Raw genomic sequence first — 26,308 nt, 5'->3', positions numbered from 1 at the left:
ACACACACACACACGTTGAGTTTTATATAAATAGATTACTATACAGAGATTTATATACAGTATACTGACTATACGACCACTGTACCAATATATACCACTTCTAGTTCCACCAACTACCCCCCCCCCCATGAATTATTATTGTCTTTGTTCACTTTAGACCATGACCTATGTGACCTATACCAGGACACTAGGGGCATCTCCAGCCTTTACCAATGGAGGTGCCCAATGTCCTTGACACCTTGAGCTTGTATCCCAAGGAACATAATAGGTGCCTGAACCCATATAGTTCATCATTTGTTTCCTAACTGTGGACCTCCTGATATTGCAAAACTACAACTCCCAACAAGCCTTGCTGGGAGTTGTAATTTTGCAACATCTAGAGGTCCATAGTTTGGAGACCACTGTGGTCCATCATAAGGTCCCTTAAACTGCAGAGGGTACCAACCAAGCTAAGGCCAACTCTAGATGTGTTTTATGATGCTGACATCACATTGTATAAGGTAGAGCAAGTTTATAGGGCCACTGCCTGGCATGTGCCGCCTGAGGTCCATGGCCGATGACATCACCTGCACACGGCCAACTGCTGTTTACTTTCTGCTGGCGACCGACGTGACTGGACCGAGGTCTACAGGCTGAAGGAGAACTGCGGAAATGGTGTCTACTGGACATGGAGAAGATGGCGAGGAGGTGAAGAGGAAGAGAGAAGACAAGAGGAAGGAGGAAGAAGAAGGTGAAGATGGAGTCAAGAGGAGGAGAGGAGATGACGATGGAGGATCAGAGGATGAGGAGCCAACACCTGGGATGGTGTCCACTGGACATGGAGAAGATGGCGAGGAGGAGAAGAGGAAGAGGGAAGAGGAAGGCGAGGATGGAGTCAAGAGAAGGAGAGGAGACGACAATGGAGGATCGGAGGATGAGGAGCCAACACCTGGGATGGCGTCCACTGGACATGGAGAAGATGGCGAGGAGAAGAGGAAGAGAGAAGGCAAGAGGAAGAGGGAAGAGGAAGGCGAGGATGGAGTCAAGAGGACGAGAGGAGACGGCGATGGAGAATCAGAGAATGAGGAGCCAACACCTGGGATGGCGTCCACTGGACATAGAGAAGATGGCGAGGAGAAGAGGAAGAGAGAAGGCAAGAGGAAGAGGGAAGAGGAAGGCGAGGATGGAGTCAAGAGGAGGAGAGGAGACGGCAATGGAGGATCAGAGGATGAGGAGCCAACACCTGGGAGCAGCCAAGGAACATTGGGCACCTACCCCAGACTAACGGTCAGCAGCTACCATCTCCACCAGCTCCTGGGTAGGGGCAACTTTGGCAAAGTAAGTTCTAGCTCTATCTTGTTTTCTGTTATTATCCATTTCAGGCTGGATATGTGTTGTAGGGGGAGATTGGGGGAGGGGGGTGGTGCAGTGTTGTGGTTAGGGGGTTTTGCTGGTACTTGTAGTCCCACAATGTATATGTTCCTGATATCTTGAGTTTTTATGCAGACCCATATAAGACTCCCTGAAGGGCCTACACTTGGTACTAGGTGTGAACGGATCCCTTGGGGCGCGTCCATGTACTGTGTCCTGGTAGATGGTAGATGGAAGTCGGGGGTGCCCAAGATGGTAGAAAACCAGATGCAGGGAGAAGAGGAGAATATACAATGGGGTCTTTACTTCTGGAGCAGGGTGTAAACGGTACATACATGGGGAGATTTATTAAGACCTGTGCAGAGGAAGAGCAGTGTAGTTGCCCATAGCAACCACTTTCAAAAGGCCTCTGAAAAATGAAAGAAGCCATCTGGTTGCTATGGGAACTGCACTGCTCTTCCTCTACACAGGTCTTTATAATGGGCACGGGAATACGCAATAATATAAAGTTGATTTATAAAAGTGCATATGTGCTAATATTATATCGCTTGTAATGAATAATAAAATCTCTTCACATGTAATGTCTATAGGACTCATATAAGCCCAATAATAAAGGGCAAGTGCAACAAAAGAGTTCCCCTATGGGATTACGGTTCTCTATTCATTATTGTCTATTTTTGCCATATATCACTGTTGTATTTGCTTTTTTTTGCACATTTTCTATCTTTTCTGCATTACTTGGAGGTCAGATGGTACTTATTACATATATTTTGCCATTGTTTTCCCTGCCCCTGGTTGAACCCTTTTGTAGTCAAATGAAATTGAGCTAACTGGCCTGGATATTCCTGGGGGTGGACTGAGGAAAACCTGTAGGATCCCAACACCATTTACTTTATATGGCCCCTCCCAACACCACTTACTTTATATGGCCCCTCCCCACTTACTTTATATGGCCCATTCCAACACCACTTACATTATATGACCTATCCCCACACCACTTACTTTATATGGCCCCTCCCCACACCACTTACTTTATATGGCCCCTCCCCACACCCCTTACTTTATATGACCTATCCCCACACCACTTACTTTATATGACCCCTCCCCACACCACTTACCTTATATGGCCCACCCCACACCATTTACTTTATATGGCCCCTACCCACACCACTTACTTTATATGGCCCATCCCCACACCCCTTACTTTATATGGCCCATCCCCACACCACTTACTTTATATGAACTATTCCCACACCACTTACTTTATATGGCCCATCCCCACAACACTTACTTTACATGGCCCATCCCCACACCACTTACTTTACATGGCCCATCCCCACACCACTTACTTTATGTGACCCATCCCCACACCACATACTTTATATGGTCCATCCCCACACCACTTACTTTATATGGCCCATCCCCACACCACTTACTTTATATGGCCCATCCCCACACCAGGGCCGGATTAAGAGCATCATGGGCCTGGTGCTGAGAATTTTTCTGGGCCTTTTTATGAAAATATTTACATAATATATAAAATGAAAGCGCAAAGCAATTTTATTACTCGGCCGCACAAAGAGATTAGTGACTACAGCACTGATGGGACACAGTCAGAAAAATACACAATGATTTAAGTGACTTAACCCCTTAAGGACAATGGACGTACTCCTACGCCCCCGTTTCCGAGTCCTTAAGGACCGAGGACGTAGGAGTACGTCCTGTCCTTTCCCGGCCCCCCGCCGCTAGCCGGAGGGGAGCCAGTGCTCGATGCCTGCTGAAATCGTTCAGCAGGCATCGCGGCATATCGCCCAGGGGGGTCATTATGCCCCCCCATGTCGGCGATGGCCGCAGATCGCTGGACAATTCAGTTCAGCGATCTGCGGCGATTCCGGGTCAATCGGGTCTCCAGTGACCCGGTGACCCGGAATTACTGGCTGATCGGGGCCGTCAGAGACGGCCCCGAACAGCCAGAGCCTGCAGGGGTGAGGTGGCACTGGTGCCACCTCACGATCGCCCTGATTCGTCGGCCGGATTACCGGCCGACCAATCAGGGCGCCTGCTGCGGGTGTCACTCCCGCACCCGCTCCGCCCCTCTTCCGGAGGACGTGAGCGGGTGCGGGACGTGCACCCCGGGTGCTGGGGACCCCGATCCCCGGCGTTAATGTTGGGATCGGGGCCCCAGGAGCGACGACTGCGGCGGCGGGACTGACCTGTGCGGCGATCAAGCAGCAGCAGGAGGTGAGTGACAGCCTCCTGCTGTTGCTTAGCAACAGCTCCCAGCATGCAAAAAAGGCATGCTGGGAGCTGTAGTTATGCAACAGGAGGAGGCAGACCACCACAACTCCCAGCATGCACTTATGGGCATGCTGGGACTTATAATTTGCAACAGCTGGAGGCACATTCTTTCTATGGAAAAGTGTACCTTCAGCTGTTGTGTAACTACAACTCCCAGCGTGCACAAACAGCTTAAGTGCATGCTGGGAGTTGTAGTGGTGCATCTGCTGGTTGCATAACTACAACTCCCAGCATGCCCGTTGGCTGTCGGTGACTGCTGAGAGTTGTAATTTTGCAACAGCTGAAGGCACACTGAGTTAAGTAGCAAACCAGTGTGTCTCCAGCTGTTGCATAACTACAATCCCCAGCATCCCCAGCCAAAGTAGTATGCCTCCCACTGTTGCATAACTACAACACCCAGCATGCCCTTCCGCTGTCCGTACATGCTGGGGGTTGTAGCTTTTGCAACAGCTGAAGGCACACTGGTTGCAAAACACTGAGTTTGTTGCCAAACTCGGTGTTTCACAACCTGTGTGTCTCCAGCTGTTGCAAAACTACAACTCCCAGCATGCACTGATAGACCGTACATGCTGGGAGTTGTAGTTTTGCAACAGCTGGATGTTCCCCCCCAATGTGAATGTACAGGGTACACTCACATGGGCGAAGGATTACAGTAAGTATCCGGCTGCAAGTTTGAGCTGCAGCAAATTTTCTGTCGCAGCTCAAACTGCCAGCGAGAAACTACTGTGAACCCCCCGCCCGTGCGACTGTACCCTAAAAACACTACACTACACTAACACACAATAAAATAAAAAGTAAAAAACACTACATATACACATACCCCTACAATAAAAATGAAAAACGTCTGGTACGCCACCGTTTCCAAAACGGAGCCTCCAGCTGTTGCAAAACTACAACTCCCAGCATGCACTTATAGACCCTACATGCTGGGAGTTGTAGTTTTGCAACAGCTGGATGTCCCCCCCCCCAATGTGAACGTACAGGGTACACTCACATGGGCGGAGGATTACAGTAAGTATCCGGCTGGAGGTTTGAGCTGAGGAAAATTTTCTGCCGCTGCTCAAACTGCAAGCGAGAAACTACTGTGAACCCCCACCCGTGCGACTGTACCCTAAAAACACTACACTAACACAAAATAAAATAAAAAGTAAAAAACACTACATATACACATACCCCTACACAGCCCCCCTCCCCAATAAAAATGAAAAACGTCTGGTACGCCACTGTTTCCAAAACGGAGCCTCCAGCTGTTGCAAAACAACTACTCCCAGTATTACCAGACAGCCACTGACTGTCCAGGCATGCTGGGACTTTTACAACAGCTGGAGGCACCCTATTTGGGAATCACTTGCATAGAATACCCCTATGTCCACCCCTATGCAAGTCCCTAATTCAGGCCTCAAATGCGCATGACGCTCTCACTTTGGAGCCCTGTCGTATTTCAAGGCAACAGTTTAGGGTCACATATGGGGTATCGCCGTACTCGGGAGAAATTGTGTTACAAATTATGGGGGGTATTTTCTGCTATTACCCTTTTAAAAAATCAAAAATTTTTGGGAAACCAGCATTTTAGGTAAAAATATATATATTTTTTTACATATGCATCAGTTGTGAATCACCTGTGGGGTATTAAGGTTCACATTACCCCTTGTTACGTTCCCCGAGGGGTCTAGTTTCCAAAATGGTATGCCATGTGGTTCTTTTTTGCTGTCCTGGCACCATAGGGGCTTCCTAAATGCGGCATGCCCCCAGAGCAAAATTTGCTTTTAAAAAGCCAAATGTGACTCCTTCTCTCCTGAGACCTGTAGTGCGCCAGCAGAGCACTTCTCACCCCCATATGGGGTGTTTTCTGAATCGGGAGAAATTGGGCTTCAAATTTTGGGGGGTATTTTCTGCTATTACCCTTTTTAAAAATGTAAAAATTTTGGGAAACCAAGCATTTTAGGTAAAAAAAATAAAACATTTTTAACATATGCAAAAGTCGTGAAACACCTTTAGGGTATTAAGGTTCACTCTACCCCTTTTTACGTTCCCCGAGGGGTCTGGTTTCCAAAATGGTATGCCATGTGGTTTTTTTTTGCGGTTATGGCACCATAGGGGCTTCCTAAATGCGGCATGCCCCCAGAGCAAAATTTGCTTTCAAAAAGCCAAATGTGACTCCTTCTCTCCTGAGACCTGTAGTGCGCCAGTAGAGCACTTTTCACCCCCATTTGGGGTGTTTTCTGAATCGGGAGAAATTGGGCTTCAAATTTTGGGGGGTATTTTCTGCTATTATCCTTTTTAAAAATGTAACATTTTTGGGAAACCAAGCATTTTAGGTAAAACATTATTTTTTTTTTTTACATATGCAAAAGTCGTGAATCACCTCTGGGGTATTAAGGTTCACTTTACCCCTTGTTACGTTCCCTGAGGGGTCTAGTTTCCAAAATGGTATGCCATGTGTTTTTTTTTGCTGTCCTGCACCATAGGGGCTTCCTAAAGGTGACATGCCCCCCAAAAACCATCTGTCGCTCCTTCCCTTCTGAGCCCTCTACTGCGCCCGCTGAACAATTAACATAGACATATGAGGTATGTGCTTACTCGAGAGAAATTGGGTTTCAAATACAAGTAAAAATTTTCTCCTTTTTACCCCTTGCAAAAATTCAAAAATTGGGTCTACAAGAACATGCGAGTGTAAAAAATGAAGATTGTGAATTTTCTCCTTCACTTTTCTGCTATTCCTGTGAAACACCTAAAGGGTTAATACACTTATTGAATGTCATTTTGAATACTTTGGGGGGTGTAGTTTTTATAATGGGGTCATTTATGGGGTATTTCTAATATGAAGACCCTTCAAATCCACTTCAAACCTGAACTGGTCCATGAAAAATAGCGAGTTTGAAAATTTTGTGAAAAATTTCCAAATTGCTGCTGAACTTTGAAGCCCTCTGGTGTCTTCCAAAAGTAAAAACTCATAAATTTTATGATGCAAACATAAAGTAGACATATTGTATATGTGAACCCAAAAATGTTTTATTTTGAATATCCATTTTCCTTACAAGCAGAGAGCTTCAAAGTTAGAAAAATGCAAAATTTTCATTTTTTTCATCAAATTTTGGGATTTTTCACCAAGAAAGGATGCAAGTTACCATAAAATTTTACCACTAAGTTAAAGTAGAATATGTCACGAAAAAACAATCTCGGAATCAGAATGATAACTAAAAGCATTCCAGAGTTATTAATGTTTAAAGTGACAGTGGTCAGAATTGCAAAAAACGCTCTGGTCCTTAAGGTGTAAAATGGCCTGGTCCTTAAGGGGTTAAAGGCAGGGCTGGACTGGGACCAAACATAGGCCCGGGCATTTTAAAATAAGCAGCCCATTTTTATGGTGGGTGTCAGACTGCTGGGACCCCAACCAATCCCCTCGGTTCAAGTGGCTCTCCTGCTGTTGCTAAGCTGTAACTCCCATCATGTCAGAAGAGACTCAGGAATTAAGAAAGTTGCCGTTTTGAAACAGCTGGAGAGCCACAGAATGGGGCACAGTGTCACCCATCATCACTGCGAAACTTACAAGTGACTTCAGCTGATGGGAGCTGAAGGAGAATACATAATGATATCAGTGACCTGAGTGATGTCTTCTCTGTTGTCTTTCCTTTCCTTCTTTTTCTGGTCCAGACGCCAGGAATTCCTCCAGCTCCATCTTCTCTTTATAGTCTGATGCCCGGACATCAATGGCCCCCTGAATATAATACTGTTACAACCTGTACCCCTGAATATAATACTGCCACAAACTGTACCCTCTAAATATATTATTTCCACACACTGTACCCTCCAAATATATTATTGCCACACATTGTACCCCCGAATATAATACTGCCATACACTGTACCCCCTGAATATATTACTGCCATGCACTGTACCCTCTAAATATATTATTGCCACATACTGTAACCCCCTTAATTTAATACTGCCATACGCTGTACCTCCTGAATAGAATACTGCCATACACTGTACCCTCTAAATATATTAATGCCACACACTGTACCCCCTGAACATAATACTGCCATGCACTGTACCCTCTAAATATATTATTGCCACATACTGTACCTCCTTAATATAATACTACCATACACTGTACCTCCTGAATAGAATACTGCCACACACTGTACCCTCTAAATATATTAATGCCACACACTGTACCCCTGAATATAATACTGCCACACACTGTACCCATGAATATAATGCTGCCACACACTGTACCCCCTGAATATAATACTGCCACATACTGTACCCCCTGAATTTAATACTGCCACACACTGTACGTATGAACATAATACTGCCACACATTGTACCCTCTGAAAATAATGCTGTCACACACTGTACCCCCTGCATATAATACTGCCACACACTGTACCCTCTGAATATAATACTGCCGCACACTGTACCCTCTGAATATAATACTGCCACACACTGTGCCCTCTGAATATAATACTGCCACACACTGTACCTCCTGAATATAATACTGCCGCACACTGTACTCTCTGAATATAATACTGCAACACACTGTACCCTCTGAAAATAATACTGCCCCACAATTTACCCCCCGAATATAATACTGCCATACACCGCATACCCTTCATCAACCCCCCCACCCCATGCTTAGTTAGCTAATCACTCCAATTCCCCCTCTGCCACATCCTCGCTATTCTCATCACCCCATACACCCCACCCATCCTTTGCTCTTCACCCCTGCACTCCATATTATTCCCCCCCATCCTCAGTCTCATCATTGCAACCCCCCCCCTGCACCTCATCCTCAGACTCCTCATCATCATCATTGCACACCCCCCACACCCCATCCTCAGTCTCCTCATCATTCCACCCTCCTCCTCCTCATCATCATCATTGCACCCCCCACACCCAATCCTCAGTCTCCTCATCATTCCACCCTCCTCCTCCTTCTCATCATTGCACCCCCCACACCCCATCCTCAGTCTCCTCATCATTCCACCCTCCTCCTCCTCCTCATTACACCCCCCACACCCCATCCTCAGTCTCCTCATCATTCCACCCTCCTCCTCATCATTGCACCCCCCCAGCATCCCCTCCTCCTCATCATCGCATTCCCCCCCACCGCATCCTCAGTCTCCTCATCATTGCACTCCCCCCAGCTTCCCCTCCTCCTCCTCATTATCATTGCATCCCCTCAATCACCCCATCCTCAGTCTCCTCCTCATCATTGCGACCCCCCCCCAACACCCCATCCTCAGTCTCCTCATCATTGCAACCCTCCCCAACACCCCATCCTCAGTCTCTTCATCATTGCAACCCCCCCAACACCCCATACTCAGTTTCCTCATCATTCCACTCTCCTCCTCCTCATCATCATCATTGCACCCCCCACACCCAATCCTCAGTCTCCTCATCATTCCACCCTCCTCCTCCTTCTCATCATTGCACCCCCCACACCCCATCCTCAGTCTCCTCATCATTCCACCCTCCTCCTCATCATTGCACCCCCCCCCAGCATCCCCTCCTCCTCATCATCGCATTCCCCCCCCACCGCATCCTCAGTCTCCTCATCATTGCACTCCCCCCAGCTTCCCCTCCTCCTCCTCATTATCATTGCATCCCCTCAATCACCCCATCCTCAGTCTCCTCCTCATCATTGCGACCCCCCCCCAACACCCCATCCTCAGTCTCCTCATCATTGCAACCCTCCCCAACACCCCATCCTCAGTCTCTTCATCATTGCAACCCCCCCAACACCCCATACTCAGTTTCCTCATCATTCCACTCTCCTCATCATCATTGCACCCCCCCAGCATCCCCTCCTCCTCCTCATCGCATTCCCCCCCACCCCATCCTCAGTCTCCTCATCATTGCACGCCCCCCAGCTTCCCCTCCTCCTCCTCATTATCATTGCATCCCCCCAACACCCCATCCTCAGTCTCCTCATAATTGCAACCGCAACCCCCCAGCACACCCCTCCACGTCATCATCATTGCAAACCTCCCTCCCCCTGGGTCCCGGTCCTCATTAACCTGCTCATTAATATTACATCACCCCAGCATCCGAACCTTGATCTCTTTACCTTCCAGGGGTCAGAGGCCGCGTCAGAGGCTTGGCGCAGACGTGCGTGCCTATGCGGTGCACGTCTACTCCCATAAGCCCCTGGCCAGTCCATGCAACCCGGAAATTATTTTTAAAGAGCCCGCGCCTTTGCAGGTGATAGTGCTGGCAGCGGTGGGCCCAGGCCGCGCCCGAGGTCCCGGCCTGATGCTGCAGCATGTAGTATAGTGTAGTGGCAGGGGGGGCGCTCCTTGGTGGCCTTTTTGGCGGCCAGCTGGGCCTATTTTACTGTAGGGGCCTGGAAATGCAGCTCCATCAGCCCCTATGTTAATCCGGCCCTGCCTCACACCACTTACTTTATATGACCGACCCCCACACCACTTACTTTATATGGCCCATCCCCACACCACTTACTTTATATGACCGATGCCCACGCCACTTACTAACATGGCCCACATGTGACACATCATCCAAGGTGAATCCAGATGAAGTATCTTCCTGACTTTTTAGGTGAGTGACTGGACCAGGACCAGACGGAGAAAAGCACCCAGTCCTCTGTAAAATAAAGTCCTTGAATTTTGTTCCCTTCAATGCTTCTCTTTTACTCTTTTAGGTATCCATACATGGACCTCTATAGCTTCATTACAATCTTACAGAAACCTACTTGGATCAGGAGATGAGAACCACACTGATCCCAACCAACTCAAAGACATGTCTATTCATTTTCCAAATTATTAATAGAGTTGGGAGATAAAGTAAGTGAACCCCCTGGAATTCCCTCTATTTGTGCATTAAAGGGGTACTCCACTACTAGACGTCTTATCCCCTATCCAAAGGATAGGGGATAAGATGTCTGATCGTGGAGTCCCGCTGCTGAGGCCCCCTGCAATCTTCATGAAGCAGTGGTCTTGACGTCACGCCATGCCCCCTCCATTCATGTCTATGGGGGGGGGGGGGTTTCGACTGACACGCCCCTTCCCATAGACATGAATTGAGGGGGCATAACGTGGCATCACAATGGGACATGGCAGTGACGTCATGATCACGGGCTCCGGCTCTGAGCGTTCTGAACAAAATGTCCCTTTAACTACTGATAAAATTTGTTCCTCAAAAATGTAAGTGAATTCTTCTGATTCAGAACAAATTACTTGTTATACCTCCGGGATGTTGTCCTGTGACTGACCATGTCGGCTCTCCTCCTTTTGGACCATCTGTGAACAGATGTTGGAATTCTGTGTTCATATGGATCCATATGTCCTGATCCTGACACAAGTATCTTTACTTGAAGAACTTGACCCGCTGTATTCGTAGGGATACATCCCCCATTGATGCCTCTGCATGGCCCATTCTCATCCTATTTCTCAATGAGGATACTATTTTTCTTTCTGGATCCATCATTTCTGTAGGGATTTCTGCCCATTTTTGAGACTATTTATCATGTTGGACCCAAGAAATCCGTGGTAACTTCATACATTTTTTGGACCATTGTTTATATTGATGGGATCCCCTTCTTTTGCCTTTTCTACTTTCCCTATTTCACAGGGACTGTAACACTAATCTGGTAATCTTTGTCCATTGAAGAAAACTGCAGTACCACAAAGTGGACTATTCTGCACAGGAATATTTATATATTGAGCAAATTTTTTAAAAATTTGAATCGGTTGATTTGCCAAATTTATTTGCAGTAAATCTGTATAAAAAATGGCTATTTCTGGTCTACAGAGAGCCTCAATAGGGGTGTAGAACACTTTGCCTTACTGTAACACGCATAGGGTGTGTGCTGGGTTAGTGAAATAATACTGTTATTCAGTATGACATGCAGATTAGAGGCGTCACTATTAGAATCACTGTTATATCAATAGCCTGAGAGCGTGGAGATGGAAGTGGTGTGACCTGTCCAAGTTGCTGTTGTGGCCCACCTTCTCTTCCACAAAATTGTGCAGGGCTGGTACTGCCTTCTTCGCAAAGAAATGACTGCTTGGGACTCTTCTTCTCGGCTCAGCACAAGCCATCAGTTCTCTGAAAGGTGCAGAGTCCACCACTTGAAAAGGGAGGGACGGCAGCACCAGCAACTTGAACAGGAGCACATTCAGCTTCTGCGCCATTGGATTGGAGTGGGAGCATAATGTTGTCTCTTGGACATGGCTTCGCCAATGGATTGCTGGCGGAATGACTGACTCGAAGTAGGAAGAGCAGGAGCATCTGGAGCGACATAAGATAGGTATGACACACAGCTCCCTTTGGCCTAGGTGGTGGAGCCTTGGCTGGCTGAAACAAGGAGTGGCATGCCACTGGATGATGCAGCAGGCTGGACCACCACATCGGAGCCACCGTTCTTCATGGCCGCTTTATGGTGACACAGCATATGTGTACGCAGGGCCGTGGTGCCAATATTGGGACCCTGGCCACGCTTCACCTTCTGCCGACACATCTTGCATATGGCCATGTTAACCTCCTCCGGATGCTTGATGAAAAACTGCCACATCGCCGAGTAGCTGATTTTCCCACCAACAGTCCCCACTGATTGACTGGTACTGCCGCCGACTCCAGGAACCCCTGTTCCACTACCTCCCGAGAAGGTTGGCTGTCGCCTCTGTTCCATTTTCCAAGCCTCAATTCATAGATTGTTTATCTTATGTAATAAATATAAAATCTACTGTTATATATCTGCATTATAGACAGGTGCAGAGGGAATATACCTGATATTCATTTGGTCGCTTCCCCCTTTACGCATGTGCACGGGTCTTTTTCTGCCAATTAAATTGGTAAATGTTCATATCAATAGGGATGTACGTGTAGTTGGCAAACGCCAACCTATTGCCTTTATATATTACATATCCTTATTTTTATTTATTTTGCTATGTAAGGAAGCCTGAACATGTGCTCCAATACATACCACTTTTGTACTTATTGTGCCCCAGCCAATTATTGCGCAAACGCATAAATGATTCCAAGTGCTGTTTGAACGTGCGTGTAATATCTTTGTAACTTTCGTATCTACTGCTTCTGTACGCCTGAATGGCAGGTTTGATACCACATCTCCACTATTAGCTGAATTGCTTTTGATTTCATCACATCGGCATCACCATTACGCACTGAATGCCCCTTGATATCATCACACTGACCGGCGCCATCTTGCAAAGTGGATTCCACCAGGATTCCGCCACCAAACCTGCCAGGTATCTTATTGGCGAGCAATATGTGGAATATCACTTTATTTAATCTCCATAGAGCATCCAGTAGCAGACATATAAAGACGGTAGCTTAGTTGTCCTAAGCCGAAGGTCTCTGGGTGCTATACAGCAGACCCAACACTTAGTCCCCCCCCCCTTCCATCTATATCAGTTTTTCTCAAGCACGGTCCTCAAGACCCCCCCAACAGGTCATGTATTCATGATTTCTTTAGTCTTTCACAGGTGATATGACTGTGGTGATGTCTGATTCACTGACCATAATTATATCACCTGTGAAAGACTAAGGCAATTCTGAAAACTTGACCTGTTGGGGGGTCTTGAGGACCGCGCTTGAGAGACACTGATCAATATCAACTTTTTGATGTCTTCTAATGAGCCTCCTCTGTTTGTTTTCCTTTAGGTGGTCCTGGCATCAGTCCCTGGTCAAGACACCTATATGGCCATAAAAATCATTAACAAAAAAGAGGACAACGAGGATACCATCAAGAGAGAGCTACGGATACTCCTGGCGGCCCGAGACTGTCCGTTTCTATGCCACCTCTACGCCGCACATCAGTCTTTGGAGCGTGCCTACTTCATCACAGAATATCTGTCTGGCGGCAGTCTGGAGGATTTGATCAGGGTGTGCGGCTATCTGGACATCGACAACATAAGGTTCTATGCAGCAGAGATGGTATGTGGGCTCCAGTTCCTCCATGGACAGAACATCGTCCACAGAGACCTCAAGCCGGAGAACATCATGTTGGATGCAGAAGGCCACATCCGCATCATTGACCTGGGCCTGGCACAAGATGGAGTCACCCCCTCCAGTAGGATCGATGGAGTGACAGGAACATTCTACTACATGGCCCCGGAGGTGCTTCTCGGGAAGGAGTATTGTACAGCAGTTGACTGGTGGAGCCTCGGGATTGTGTTGTGCAGGATGGTAACAGGACGCTTCCCATTTTACATCGGCCACAGCAAGCAGAAGGTTTTCAGAGCCATCACCAGAAAGGAGCCGAAATTTCCACCCGGGCTGGATGCTGCTATTGAACATCTCATCACTCAACTGCTACGCAAGAATCCGGACAAGCGCCTGGGGGTGCGAAGAAACATCCGGACGCATCCATTCTTTTTCACCATTGGCTGGGAGGAGCTGGAGGAGAAGAGAGCAGAGCCACCATGGAAGCCGTATAAGACAGTTCTGCAAAATCACCATCTGCAGTGGCCAGAGGACACAGAGACTCCCCATCATGTGACCGGATTCAATTATACGTCACCAAGCTGGGCCCGGTAAGATCCTCCTACTATAAACAGGCCTTAAAGGGGTATTCCAGGCAAAAACATCTTATCCCCTATCGAAATGATATGGAATAAGATGTCTGATCGTGGGGGGCTTGCCGCTGGGACCCCCCACGATCTCCCTGCAGCAGCCTGAATTCTATACGTAGCTGCGCCCGCATTCTATACGTAGCTTCCGAGACTGGGACGTGACACCACACCCCCTCCATTCATTTCTATGGGAGGGGACGTAAGGACCACAACGCCCCCTCCCATAGACATGAATGGAGGGGGCGTGGCGTGACGTCACATCCCCGTCTTGGAAGCGGTTTCCAAAACTGCAGACGCAGCTACGCATAGAATGCGGGCTGCTGCAGGGAGATCGCGGGGGGTCCCAGCGGCGGGCCCCCCCGCAATCAGACATCTTATCCCCTATCCTTTGGATAGGGGATAAGATGTTTTTGCCCGGAATACCCCTTTAAGGACACATGTAGAGGTGCCAAAACCACACAACAATTTAACCCCACCGGGTTAACAAAACCTATTTTAATCCATGTGTTCACTATAAAACATAACTTTTATTAAATTTAACTAATATTATGAACCGGTGAGAAAACACACACACTTAAAAACACAACCCTATTTGTGTCTGTAACTGCATAGTCCACACGTGTTGCACAGGGAACCACATTTAGGAACCTGAGGAATAGGTAATAGGTAAGTATTTCACCCTAAATTTGTGGTAACCAGTGGAGAGAGAAATATACCACTACTATTGTGCCACTCTCAAAAGGAGGATGTATATTTGGGGTTAGCAACCCTGGATATACATCCTACTTTTGAGAGTGGCACAAAAGTAGTGGTATATTTCTCTCTCCACTGGTTACCACAAATTTAGCGGGCAAAATACTTACCTGTTACCCATTCCTCAGGTTCCTAACTGTGGTTCCCAGTGCAACACATTTGGACTATGCAGTTACAGTGGCAAATAGGTGTTACGCCGAGCGCTCCGGGTCCCCGCTCCTCCCCGGAGCGCTCGCTTCACTCTCCCCGCGGCAGCGCTCCGGTCACGTCCTCTGACCCGGGGCGCTGCGATTCCGCTGCCAGCCGGGATGCGATTCGCGATGCGGGTAGCGCCCGCTCGCGATGCGCACCCCGGCTCCCCTACCTGACTCGCTCTCCGTCTGTTCTGTCCCGGCGCGCGCGGCCCCGCTCCCTAGGGCGCGCGCGCGCCGGGTCTCTGCGATTTAAAGGGCCACTGCGCCGCTGATTGGCGCAGTGGTCCCAATTAGTGTGTTCACCTGTGCACTTCCCTATATCACCTCACTTCCCCTGCACTCCCTTGCCGGATCTTGTTGCCTTAGTGCCAGTGAAAGCGTTCCTTGTGTGTTCCTTGCCTGTGATTCCAGACCTTCTGCCGTTGCCCCTGACTACGATCCTTGCTGCCTGCCCCGACCTTCTGCTACGTCCGACCTTGCTTTTGCCTACTCCCTTGTACCGCGCCTATCTTCAGCAGCCAGAGAGGTGAGCCGTTGCTAGTGGATACGACCTGGTCACTACCGCCGCAGCAAGACCATCCCGCTTTGCGGCGGGCTCTGGTGAAAACCAGTAGTGGCTTAGAACCGGTCCACTAGCACGGTCCACGCCAATCCCTCTCTGGCACAGAGGATCCACTACCTGCCAGCCGGCATCGTGACAGTAGATCCGGCCATGGATCCCGCTGAAGTTCCTCTGCCAGTTGTCGCTGACCTCACCACGGTGGTCGCCCAGCAGTCACAACAGATAGCGCAACAAGGCCAACAGCTGTCTCAACTGACCGTTATGCTACAACAGTTACTACCACAGCTTCAGCAGTCATCTCCTCCGCCAGCTCCTGCACCTCCTCCGCAGCGAGTGGCCGCTCCTGGGATACGCTTATCCTTGCCGGATAAATTTGATGGGGACTCTAAGTTTTGCCGTGGCTTTCTTTCCCAATGTTCCCTGCATCTGGAGATGATGTCGGACCTGTTTCCCACTGAAAGGTCTAAGGTGGCTTTCGTAGTCAGCCTTCTGTCCGGAAAAGCCCTGTCATGGGCCACACCGCTCTGGGACCGCAATGACCCCGTCACTGCCTCTGTACACTCCTTCTTCTCGGAAATCCGAAGTGTCTTTGAGGAACCTGCCCGAGCCTCTTCTGCTGAGACTGCCCTGTTGAACCTGGTCCAAGGTAATTCTTCCGTTGGCGAGTATGCCGTACAATTCCGTACTCTTGCTTCAGAATTGTCCTGGAATAATGAGGCCCTCTGCGCGACCTTCAAAAAAGGCCTATCCAGCAACATTAAAGATGTTCTGGCCGCACGAGAAATTCCTGCTAATCTACATGAACTTATTCACCTAGCCACTCGCATTGACATGCGTTTTTCCGAAAGGCGTCAGGAACTCCGCCAAGATATGGACTCTGTTCGCACGAGGCGTTTCTTCTCCTCGGCTCCTCTCTCCTCTGGTCCCCTGCAATCTGTTCCTGTGCCTCCCGCCGTGGAGGCTATGCAGGTCGACCGGTCTCGCCTGACACCTCAAGAGAGGACACGACGCCGTATGGAGAACCTCTGCCTGTACTGTGCTAGTACCGAACACTTCCTGAGAGATTGTCCTATCCGTCCTCCTCGCCTGGAAAGACGTACGCTGACTCCGCACAATGGTGAGACAGTCCTTGATGTCTACTCTGCTTCTCCACGTCTTACTGTGCCTGTGCGGATGTCTGCCTCTGCCTTCTCCTTCTCTACAGTGGCCTTCTTGGACTCAGGATCTGCAGGAAATTTTATTTTGGCCTCTCTCGTCAACAGGTTCAACATCCCGGTGACCAGTCTCGCCAGACCCCTCTACATCAATTGTGTAAATAATGAAAGATTGGACTGTACCATACGTTTCCGCACGGAGCCCCTTCTTATGAGCATCGGATCTCATCATGAGAGGATTGAACTTTTGGTCCTCCCCAATTGCACCTCGGAAATTCTCCTTGGACTTCCCTGGCTTCAACTTCATTCCCCTACCCTGGATTGGTCCACTGGGGAGATCAAGAGTTGGGGGTCCTCTTGTTCCAAGAACTGTCTAAAACCGGTTCCCAGTAACCCTTGCCGTAACTCTGTGGTTCCTCCAGTAACCGGTCTCCCTAAGGCCTATATGGACTTCGCGGATGTTTTCTGCAAAAAACAAGCTGAGACTCTACCTCCTCACAGGCCTTATGATTGCCCTATCGACCTCCTCCCGGGCACTACTCCACCCCGGGGCAGAATTTATCCTCTCTCTGCCCCAGAGACTCTTGCCATGTCCGAATACGTCCAGGAGAATCTAAAAAAGGGCTTTATCCGTAAATCCTCCTCTCCTGCCGGAGCCGGATTTTTCTTTGTGTCCAAAAAAGATGGCTCCCTACGTCCTTGCATTGACTACCGCGGTCTTAATAAAATCACGGTTAAGAACCGCTACCCCTTACCCCTCATCTCTGAACTCTTTGATCGCCTCCAAGGTGCCCACATCTTCACTAAATTGGACTTAAGAGGCGCCTATAACCTCATCCGCATCAGAGAGGGGGACGAGTGGAAAACGGCATTTAACACCAGAGATGGACACTTTGAGTATCTGGTCATGCCCTTTGGACTGTGCAACGCCCCTGCCGTCTTCCAAGACTTTGTCAATGAAATTTTTCGTGATTTGTTATACTCCTGTGTTGTTGTATATCTGGACGATATCCTAATTTTTTCTGCCAATCTAGAAGAACACCGCCAGCATGTCCGTATGGTTCTTCAGAGACTTCGTGACAACCAACTCTATGCCAAAATTGAGAAATGTCTGTTTGAATGCCAATCTCTTCCTTTTCTAGGATATTTGGTCTCTGGCCAGGGACTACAGATGGATCCAGACAAACTCTCTGCCGTCTTAGATTGGCCACGCCCCTCCGGACTCCGTGCTATCCAACGCTTTTTGGGGTTCGCCAATTATTACAGGCAATTTATTCCACATTTTTCTACCATTGTGGCTCCTATCGTGGCTTTAACCAAAAAAAATGCTGATCCCAAGTCCTGGCCTCCTCAAGCAGAAGACGCCTTTAAACGACTCAAGTCTGCCTTTTCTTCGGCTCCCGTCCTCTCCAGACCTGACCCTTCCAAACCCTTCCTATTGGAGGTTGATGCCTCCTCAGTGGGAGCTGGAGCTGTTCTTCTACAAAAAAATTCTTCCGGGCATGCTGTCACTTGTGGTTTTTTCTCTAGGACCTTCTCTCCAGCGGAGAGGAACTACTCCATCGGGGATCGAGAGCTTCTAGCCATCAAATTAGCACTTGAGGAATGGAGGCATCTGCTGGAGGGATCAAGTTCTCCTGTTATTATCTACACCGACCACAAGAACCTCTCCTACCTCCAGTCTGCCCAACGGCTGAATCCTCGCCAGGCCCGGTGGTCTCTGTTCTTTGCCCGATTTAATTTTGAGATTCACTTTCGTCCTGCCGATAAGAACATTAGGGCCGATGCTCTCTCTCGTTCCTCGGATGCCTCAGAAGTTGAACTCTCTCCGCAACACATCATTCCACCTGACTGCCTGATCTCCACTTCTCCTGCCTCCATCAGGCAGACTCCTCCAGGAAAGACCTTTGTTTCTCCTCGCCAACGCCTCGGAATCCTCAAATGGGGTCACTCCTCCCATCTCGCAGGTCATGCGGGTATCAAGAAATCTGTGCAACTCATCTCCCGCTTCTATTGGTGGCCGACTCTGGAGACGGATGTTGTGGACTTTGTGCGAGCCTGCACTATCTGTGCCCGGGATAAGACTCCTCGCCAGAAGCCCGCTGGTTTTCTTCATCCTCTGCCTGTCCCCGAACAGCCTTGGTCTCTGATTGGTATGGATTTTATTACTGATTTACCCCCTTCCCGTGGCAACACTGTTATTTGGGTGGTCGTTGATCGATTCTCCAAAATGGCACATTTCATCCCTCTTCCTGGTCTTCCTTCTGCGCCTCAGTTGGCTAAACAATTTTTTGTACACATTTTTCGTCTTCACGGGTTGCCTACGCAGATTGTCTCGGATAGAGGCGTCCAATTCGTGTCTAAATTCTGGAGGGCTCTCTGTAAACAACTCAAGATTAAATTAAATTTTTCTTCTGCATATCATCCCCAGTCCAATGGACAAGTAGAAAGGATTAACCAGATCTTGGGTGATTATTTGCGACATTTTGTTTCCTCCCGCCAGGATGACTGGGCAGATCTCCTCCCATGGGCCGAATTCTCGTATAACTTCAGGGTCTCTGAGTCTTCCTCCAAATCCCCATTTTTCGTGGTGTACGGCCGTCACCCTCTTCCCCCCCTCCCTACTCCCTTGCCCTCTGGTCTGCCCGCTGTGGATGAAATTTCTCGTGACCTTTCCATCATATGGAGAGAGACCCAAAATTCTCTCTTACAGGCTTCATCACTCATGAAGAAGTTCGCAGATAAGAAAAGAAGAGCTCCCCCCGTTTTTTCCCCTGGAGACAAGGTATGGCTCTCCGCTAAATATGTCCGCTTCCGTGTCCCTAGCTACAAGTTGGGACCACGCTATCTTGGTCCTTTCAAAATTTTGTGTCAAATTAATCCTGTCTCTTATAAACTTCTTCTTCCTCCCTCTCTTCGTATCCCTAATGCCTTTCACGTCTCTCTTCTCAAACCACTCATCCTCAACCGTTTTTCTCCCAAATCTGTTCCTCCCACTCCTGTTTCTGGCTCCTCGGACATCTTCTCGGTCAAAGAAATTTTAGCTGCCAAAAAGGTCAGAGGAAAAAATTTTTTTTTAGTGGACTGGGAGGGTTGTGGTCCTGAAGAGAGATCCTGGGAACCTGAGGACAACATCCTAGACAAAAGTCTGCTCCTCAGGTTCTCAGGCTCCAAGAAGAGGGGGAGACCCAAGGGGGGGGGGTACTGTTACGCCGAGCGCTCCGGGTCCCCGCTCCTCCCCGGAGCGCTCGCTTCACTCTCCCCGCGGCAGCGCTCCGGTCACGTCCTCTGACCCGGGGCGCTGCGATTCCGCTGCCAGCCGGGATGCGATTCGCGATGCGGGTAGCGCCCGCTCGCGATGCGCACCCCGGCTCCCCTACCTGACTCGCTCTCCGTCTGTTCTGTCCCGGCGCGCGCGGCCCCGCTCCCTAGGGAGCGCGCGCGCCGGGTCTCTGCGATTTAAAGGGCCACTGCGCCGCTGATTGGCGCAGTGGTCCCAATTAGTGTGTTCACCTGTGCACTTCCCTATATCACCTCACTTCCCCTGCACTCCCTTGCCGGATCTTGTTGCCTTAGTGCCAGTGAAAGCGTTCCTTGTGTGTTCCTTGCCTGTGATTCCAGACCTTCTGCCGTTGCCCCTGACTACGATCCTTGCTGCCTGCCCCGACCTTCTGCTACGTCCGACCTTGCTTTTGCCTACTCCCTTGTACCGCGCCTATCTTCAGCAGCCAGAGAGGTGAGCCGTTGCTAGTGGATACGACCTGGTCACTACCGCCGCAGCAAGACCATCCCGCTTTGCGGCGGGCTCTGGTGAAAACCAGTAGTGGCTTAGAACCGGTCCACTAGCACGGTCCACGCCAATCCCTCTCTGGCACAGAGGATCCACTACCTGCCAGCCGGCATCGTGACAATAGGGTTGTGTTTTTAAGTGCGTGTTTTTTCACCGGTTCATAATATTAGTTAAATTTAATAAAAGTTATGTTTTATAATGAACACATGGATTAAAAGAGGTTTTGTTAACCCCGGTGGAGTTAAATTGTTGTGCGGTAAGATCCTCCTCACATGTTCTTCACTTCACCATAAGTGGATGAGAAGATCTGGACTCTGAGGACCCCGCGGCAACTGCCCAGACCCTCCGGTCTCTTGACCCCATGCCTCATGTCTCTGCTGCTGTTACCTTGGCTGCCCTAGAACATAATCTCCCGCCTCAACATTGACTTGGCATCCTTCAATCCAGGGCTGGCATCCAACATCACTGCAGCCCGAAGATCCTCTATGCCCCAGGAGCGGCCTGTGCTTAGATTCCATCTGGTGAGTTCAGGAACAATATTCGCATGTTGTGGTCCTGGGATGCTGAGTGATGTCTATTATCCCTGAACTCACCCAAGCACAGGCCGGGTAAGTACCACACTCACCACAACCCACACACACACCACACACACTACACAATAGGGATAAGTGCACACACATAGACACATACCACAGATAGGGGACATATATCGGCTTGATCCAGGGATTTATTCTGACCGCCATATTTGGGGTCGGGAAGGAATTTTTTCCCCTGATTTGAGGACAATTGGCTCATTCCTTACAGGGGGTTTTCGCCTTCCTCTGGATCAACATAGCCGTAAATAGGTTTAGCAAATTAATATCATGAATTACCCTATTAGTAACACAACAAATTCTAAAAAACGTAATAATAAAAAATAATAATAATAAAACAATAATATATATATATATATATATAAATATATATTTTTTAATATTATCTTAAAATTGTATTTGTTCCAACCATAAACATTAGACTAGCACACATGAATAATTAAATAAAATAATAATTCGGGTCGGGAAGGAATTTTCCCCCCTGAAAATAAGGACAATTGGCTCATTCCTTACAGGGGGTTTTCGCCTTCTCCTGGATCAACATAACCGTAAATAGGTATAATATTTAATGTATGTGTGTGTATATATATATATATATATATATATATATATATATATATATATATTTATATATATATATTTATATATTTTAATAACATAAAAATTCCCTTTTACAAACAAAAGATATATATTAAAAATATATATATATTTGCCCTAAACATATACTTTAGACTAGTACACAATTATAATAAAAAATAATTTAAAACTAACCTACACCCCTACCACACACATAGATTAGGTATCGGCCTTTGATCCTGGGATTTATTCTGACCGCCATATTTGGGGTCGGGAAGGAATTTTCCCCCCTGGTAATAAGGACAATTGGCTCATTCCTCACAGGGGGTTTTCGCCTTCCTCTGGATCAACACGGTTCAGTACAACAGACCACAGACTTACACATACACATATATATTAGTATAAAGCAAATTTGTTCATCACTGTCCCCCCCATCCCTATAAATAAACTCTTTCTTTTACCCCCTACATGGTTGTACTTGTCTTTATTTCCATTGGACGTCCATCTAATAAATGTTGTGTTCACGTTGCTAGTAGCCTCCAGGGCCGCCGTCAGGGGGGGTGGGGGGGGGGGGGTACAGCCAGTACTCCAGTAAGGGGCCAGGGAGGTCCGGCCCCCCACTGCAGCAGCCTCAGTAAAGAATTAGCAGACCAGTTCATGCTCCCGGGGGCGGTCAGGCACTCAGGCACTGACCAAGCCTGAGAAAGGGCCCGCCACTGCCAGCATCATTTTTATTTTTTAACATTGCGGGCCCTTTAAATACTGCTCAGGGGCCGCGGCCATGCCGGGAAATGTGCACGGACGTTCAGGCCCCTCATGCTCCCCTGCCGTGCAGCCCTAGTGGAGCAGGCTTTTGCTTTATTTCCTGCTCCAGTACATAACCTGACACCCACCAGCGCAGCTGGGAAACTAAAGACTTCCCCTGCCCATCGCTGGTGCCTCCCATCTGGGTAAGTAACTTTCTGGGGTGGGGTGGTGGTGGGGTGTTAGTGGTTGGTGGCCAATTCCAGTGTTTCTCCAGCAGGGTGCCCACAGCTGTTGCAAAACTACCACTACCAGCATGCCTTTGGCTGTGTGGGCTGCTGTTGTAGTTTTGCAACAGCTGGAGGCACCATGCTGGAGAAACACTGATCTATCATCTATCTCTTATCTATCTATTTCATATTTATCTATCTATTCAATATTTATCTCATATCTATCTATCTCATATCTATCTATCTCATATCTATCTATCTCATATCTATCTCATATCTATTTAATTATCTTCAAAAAGAAAATATTTGCAGCACTCAAAATAAGGTTATGGTGAAAAAAAGTGTAGCTTAATTCCATCCAAATAAAGTGACGTTTCAGCTGACTCACTCAGCCACTGGTAGTGCTGTTTCTTAACATTGGATATTTAATTATCTATCTATCGCATATCTATCTATCTATCTCATATCTATCTATCGCATATCTATCTATCTATCTATCTCATATCTATCTATTTATCTATCTATCTCATATCTATCTATTTATCTATCTATCTCATATCTATCTATTTATCTATCTATCTCATATCTATCTATTTATCTATCTATCTCATATCTATCTATTTATCTATCTATCTCATATCTATCTATTTATCTATCTATCTCATATCTATCTATTTATCTATCTATCTCATATCTATCTATGCAAAAGAAGAAGAATGTCCAGCGCACACACGTATAAAACTAAGCTGCTTTATTGCATAGTTGCCATGGGAAACATCGGACACTCAGGTAACGTGACGCGTTTCGGCCAGCAAGGCCTTAGTCATACACATGTTACAAGCACTTAGATCGTTTATATATGCAGGGTGGAAGTGTCCCGGGCGGGGGCAAGCCCCGAGTCATGTGACATCCCACCTGCACATATAATTACAAACAATGTTAAAACGTATGTATCAAATCTTTATTTCGGCACATCTATAACAAAATTCATTGTATAAAAGAATTAAGACATTGTTAAAATAAATCTTATGCACCAGTTGTGTATGTTTGGTTCAGAACCTAAAGAACCAGACTCCATCCTTTTAAGCATATATCAGTTGGTGATACACAACTAGCACTAGGACCTAAAGGATTATAGTGTTGAACTGAGAGAACGGTTATTTAACAGAGCAAGAGATGCAGTTTGTTAAATCTCATGACAGAAACGGATATAAAGAAAGGTTTTTTTTTTATTTCAATCATCATCTTTTGTACCCATGCAAACATGAGAAAAGAGGGGGGGGAAAGAGAGAGATACTGTACAGGGGACTGGAAAACGCGAAGCAACTAAGACATATATAGTAGTATTCAAGTTATAATAATGCCACGGTCATAACAACCCACTCATTTAATAGTGCAAGATCGTATCCAGTCTCCTATTCAGACCTAGCGGAATCCTAGTCTCAAGGGTGAGAATCCAGTATATTTCACGATCCAACACCTTCTGTCTCAGGTTGCCACCTCTCAATGGTTTATCCACCCTTTCAATACCGTGTACCACCAGACTAGAGGTATTTCCACCATGTACCTCAGCACAATGCTTACTGACCATTGATACGTGTCGTGCCTGAAAATGTGCAATATCTGAAAGATGTTTACGTACTCTAATTTTTAGTGGGTTAATGGTGCAACCCACATATTGCACATTGCAGGCACGGCACGTAAACAGATATACAACTCCAGCTGTGTTGCAATTGATGTATTGTCTGATGTTAAATGTCTTATTATTGCTAGTGGATGTAAATGACACTGAATTGTTCATGTAATTACAGCAAATACACTTTCTAGATCCACATTTGTATGTACCTTGGCAATTGAGCCAAGTAGAGGCTTTTTTCGGAGAGGTAGAGAAGAGGCTGGGGGATAAAGTCTGGCCCAAAGTTGGGGCTCTCCTGGATACACACCTAATGCCCCCCTTCAATGCCGTCCGAAACTCAGGATCTGTGTGTATAATCGGCATATTCTTTTTAATGATGTTGCTGATTATTTTGAACTCAGTACTGTATTGAGTAGAAAAAACCACAGGTGAACTAAGGCTATGGATTTTCTTGCTATGGGTATTTTCTTTTATTAGATCACAATGACCCTTTTTAATAGCAATGTTGTGCGCCTTTTTGATAGTCCATTCAGGGTAGCCGCGTTGCTTGAGTCTGTTGCTAATAGCAACCACTTCGTTCGAAAAATCCTCATCGAGCGAGCAATTGCGGCGTGCCCTGATCATTTCTCCTGTGGGTAAGTTCTCGATTACATGTGAGGGGTGACAGGAACCGGCATGCAGAATGGAATTTACTGCAGTAGATTTTCTAAATGTGCATGTAATGATATTACCGGTATCACTGTCACCCCGCAAAGTAAGATCCAAAAAATTAACCACATTACTCCCCAGGCCGATAGTAAAATGGAGGTTAAGCTCATTTGCATTCATGAACTCTTCAAACCCCTGTATGACCGCCATATCGGACCCCCAAATAAATAGGAGGTCATCGACATAGCGGCCATACCACAACAGACCAGGGGAGAAGGGGTTAGTGGGGGCGAAGAGAATCCCCCTCTCCCACCAACACATGTAAATATTAGCGAGAGAGGGGGAGAACTTCGCCCCCATAGACGCTCCTGTCACCTGCAGATAGAACTTAGAATCAAACATAAAAAAATTGTGACCAAGGAGATATTCAACGGCCAAAATTATGAATTCACGTAAGTTGACTGGATATTGTGAATAAGTGTTTAGAAACCATGTAAGTGCCCTGATGGCTAATCTATGTGGAATGACCGAGTACAGGGAGGTCACATCAGCTGTGATCCACCTGCACTCAGGTCGCCACTGTATAGAATTCATCATACTTAAGAGATGCTTAGTATCCTTGATGTGGCCAGGTATCATGGGTATAAGGGGCTGTAACAGAGAATCAACCCATTCACATAATCTTTCGTTCAATGACGAGATGCCTGCCACAATGGGCCTCAGTGGGGGAGGAAAAGTGTCCTTGTGCACCTTGGGGAGGGAGTGGAATATAGGTATGACCGGATCCTGAATAATAAGGTAATCTGCAATCTTTTCAGTCATACACCCACTCTCGACCCCAAGGCGCACAAGAGACATAAGGTGATTTTTGAATTGGGCTGTGGGATTACTGGACAGGGGTCTGTACGTATCAGTATCTTCCAACATTCGCATGTTCAATTTATGATACAGACCACCGTCCAGAATCACCACAGCCCCCCCCTTATCGGCCTGCCTAATCACAATCTGGTCTAATTTATGTAGTTCAGTTAAAGCCAGACGTTCTTGTGTGGTTAGGTTGTGGTGGACGTTTTTGTTATCGGACAGAACCATCAGTATCTCACGCTCCACGGTCTCCTGGAACAAGTCCAATACCGGGGAGCGTGAGGCAATGGGGTAGAAGCCAGGGTTGGAGGTATGAAATTCAGGAACCCTATATTCGGAATTACCATCATATAACTCCTG

General features: G+C 47.4%; 1 protein-coding gene across 1 annotated transcript; it reads left to right on the top strand.

Moving 5' to 3' along the window:
• Nucleotides 1-558: 558 nt before the first annotated feature.
• LOC130296992 (protein kinase C delta type-like) lies at nucleotides 559-21,672 on the top strand. Its single transcript, XM_056549119.1, has 3 exons — nucleotides 559-1,317; nucleotides 13,294-14,165; nucleotides 20,952-21,672. Exons 1-3 carry the CDS (start codon nucleotides 652-654, stop codon nucleotides 20,956-20,958), a joined length of 1,545 nt encoding a protein of 514 aa, XP_056405094.1. The 5' UTR covers nucleotides 559-651; the 3' UTR covers nucleotides 20,959-21,672.
• The last annotated feature ends 4,636 nt before the right edge of the window (nucleotides 21,673-26,308 follow it).

Source organism: Hyla sarda, chromosome 12 (assembly GCF_029499605.1).
Source record: "Hyla sarda isolate aHylSar1 chromosome 12, aHylSar1.hap1, whole genome shotgun sequence".
Taxonomy (NCBI): domain Eukaryota; kingdom Metazoa; phylum Chordata; class Amphibia; order Anura; family Hylidae; genus Hyla; species Hyla sarda.
This window is presented reverse-complemented; position numbering and strand designations above follow the sequence as displayed.

Excerpts from the sequence above, each read along its gene's own strand:
- LOC130296992 (XM_056549119.1), top strand. The coding sequence starts at position 652 with ATGGTGTCTACTGGACATGGAGAAGATGGCGAGGAGGTGAAGAGGAAG. Across the intron at positions 1,318-13,293 it reads GTAGGGGCAACTTTGGCAAA|GTGGTCCTGGCATCAGTCCC; the intron begins GTAAGTTCTAGC and ends GTTTTCCTTTAG.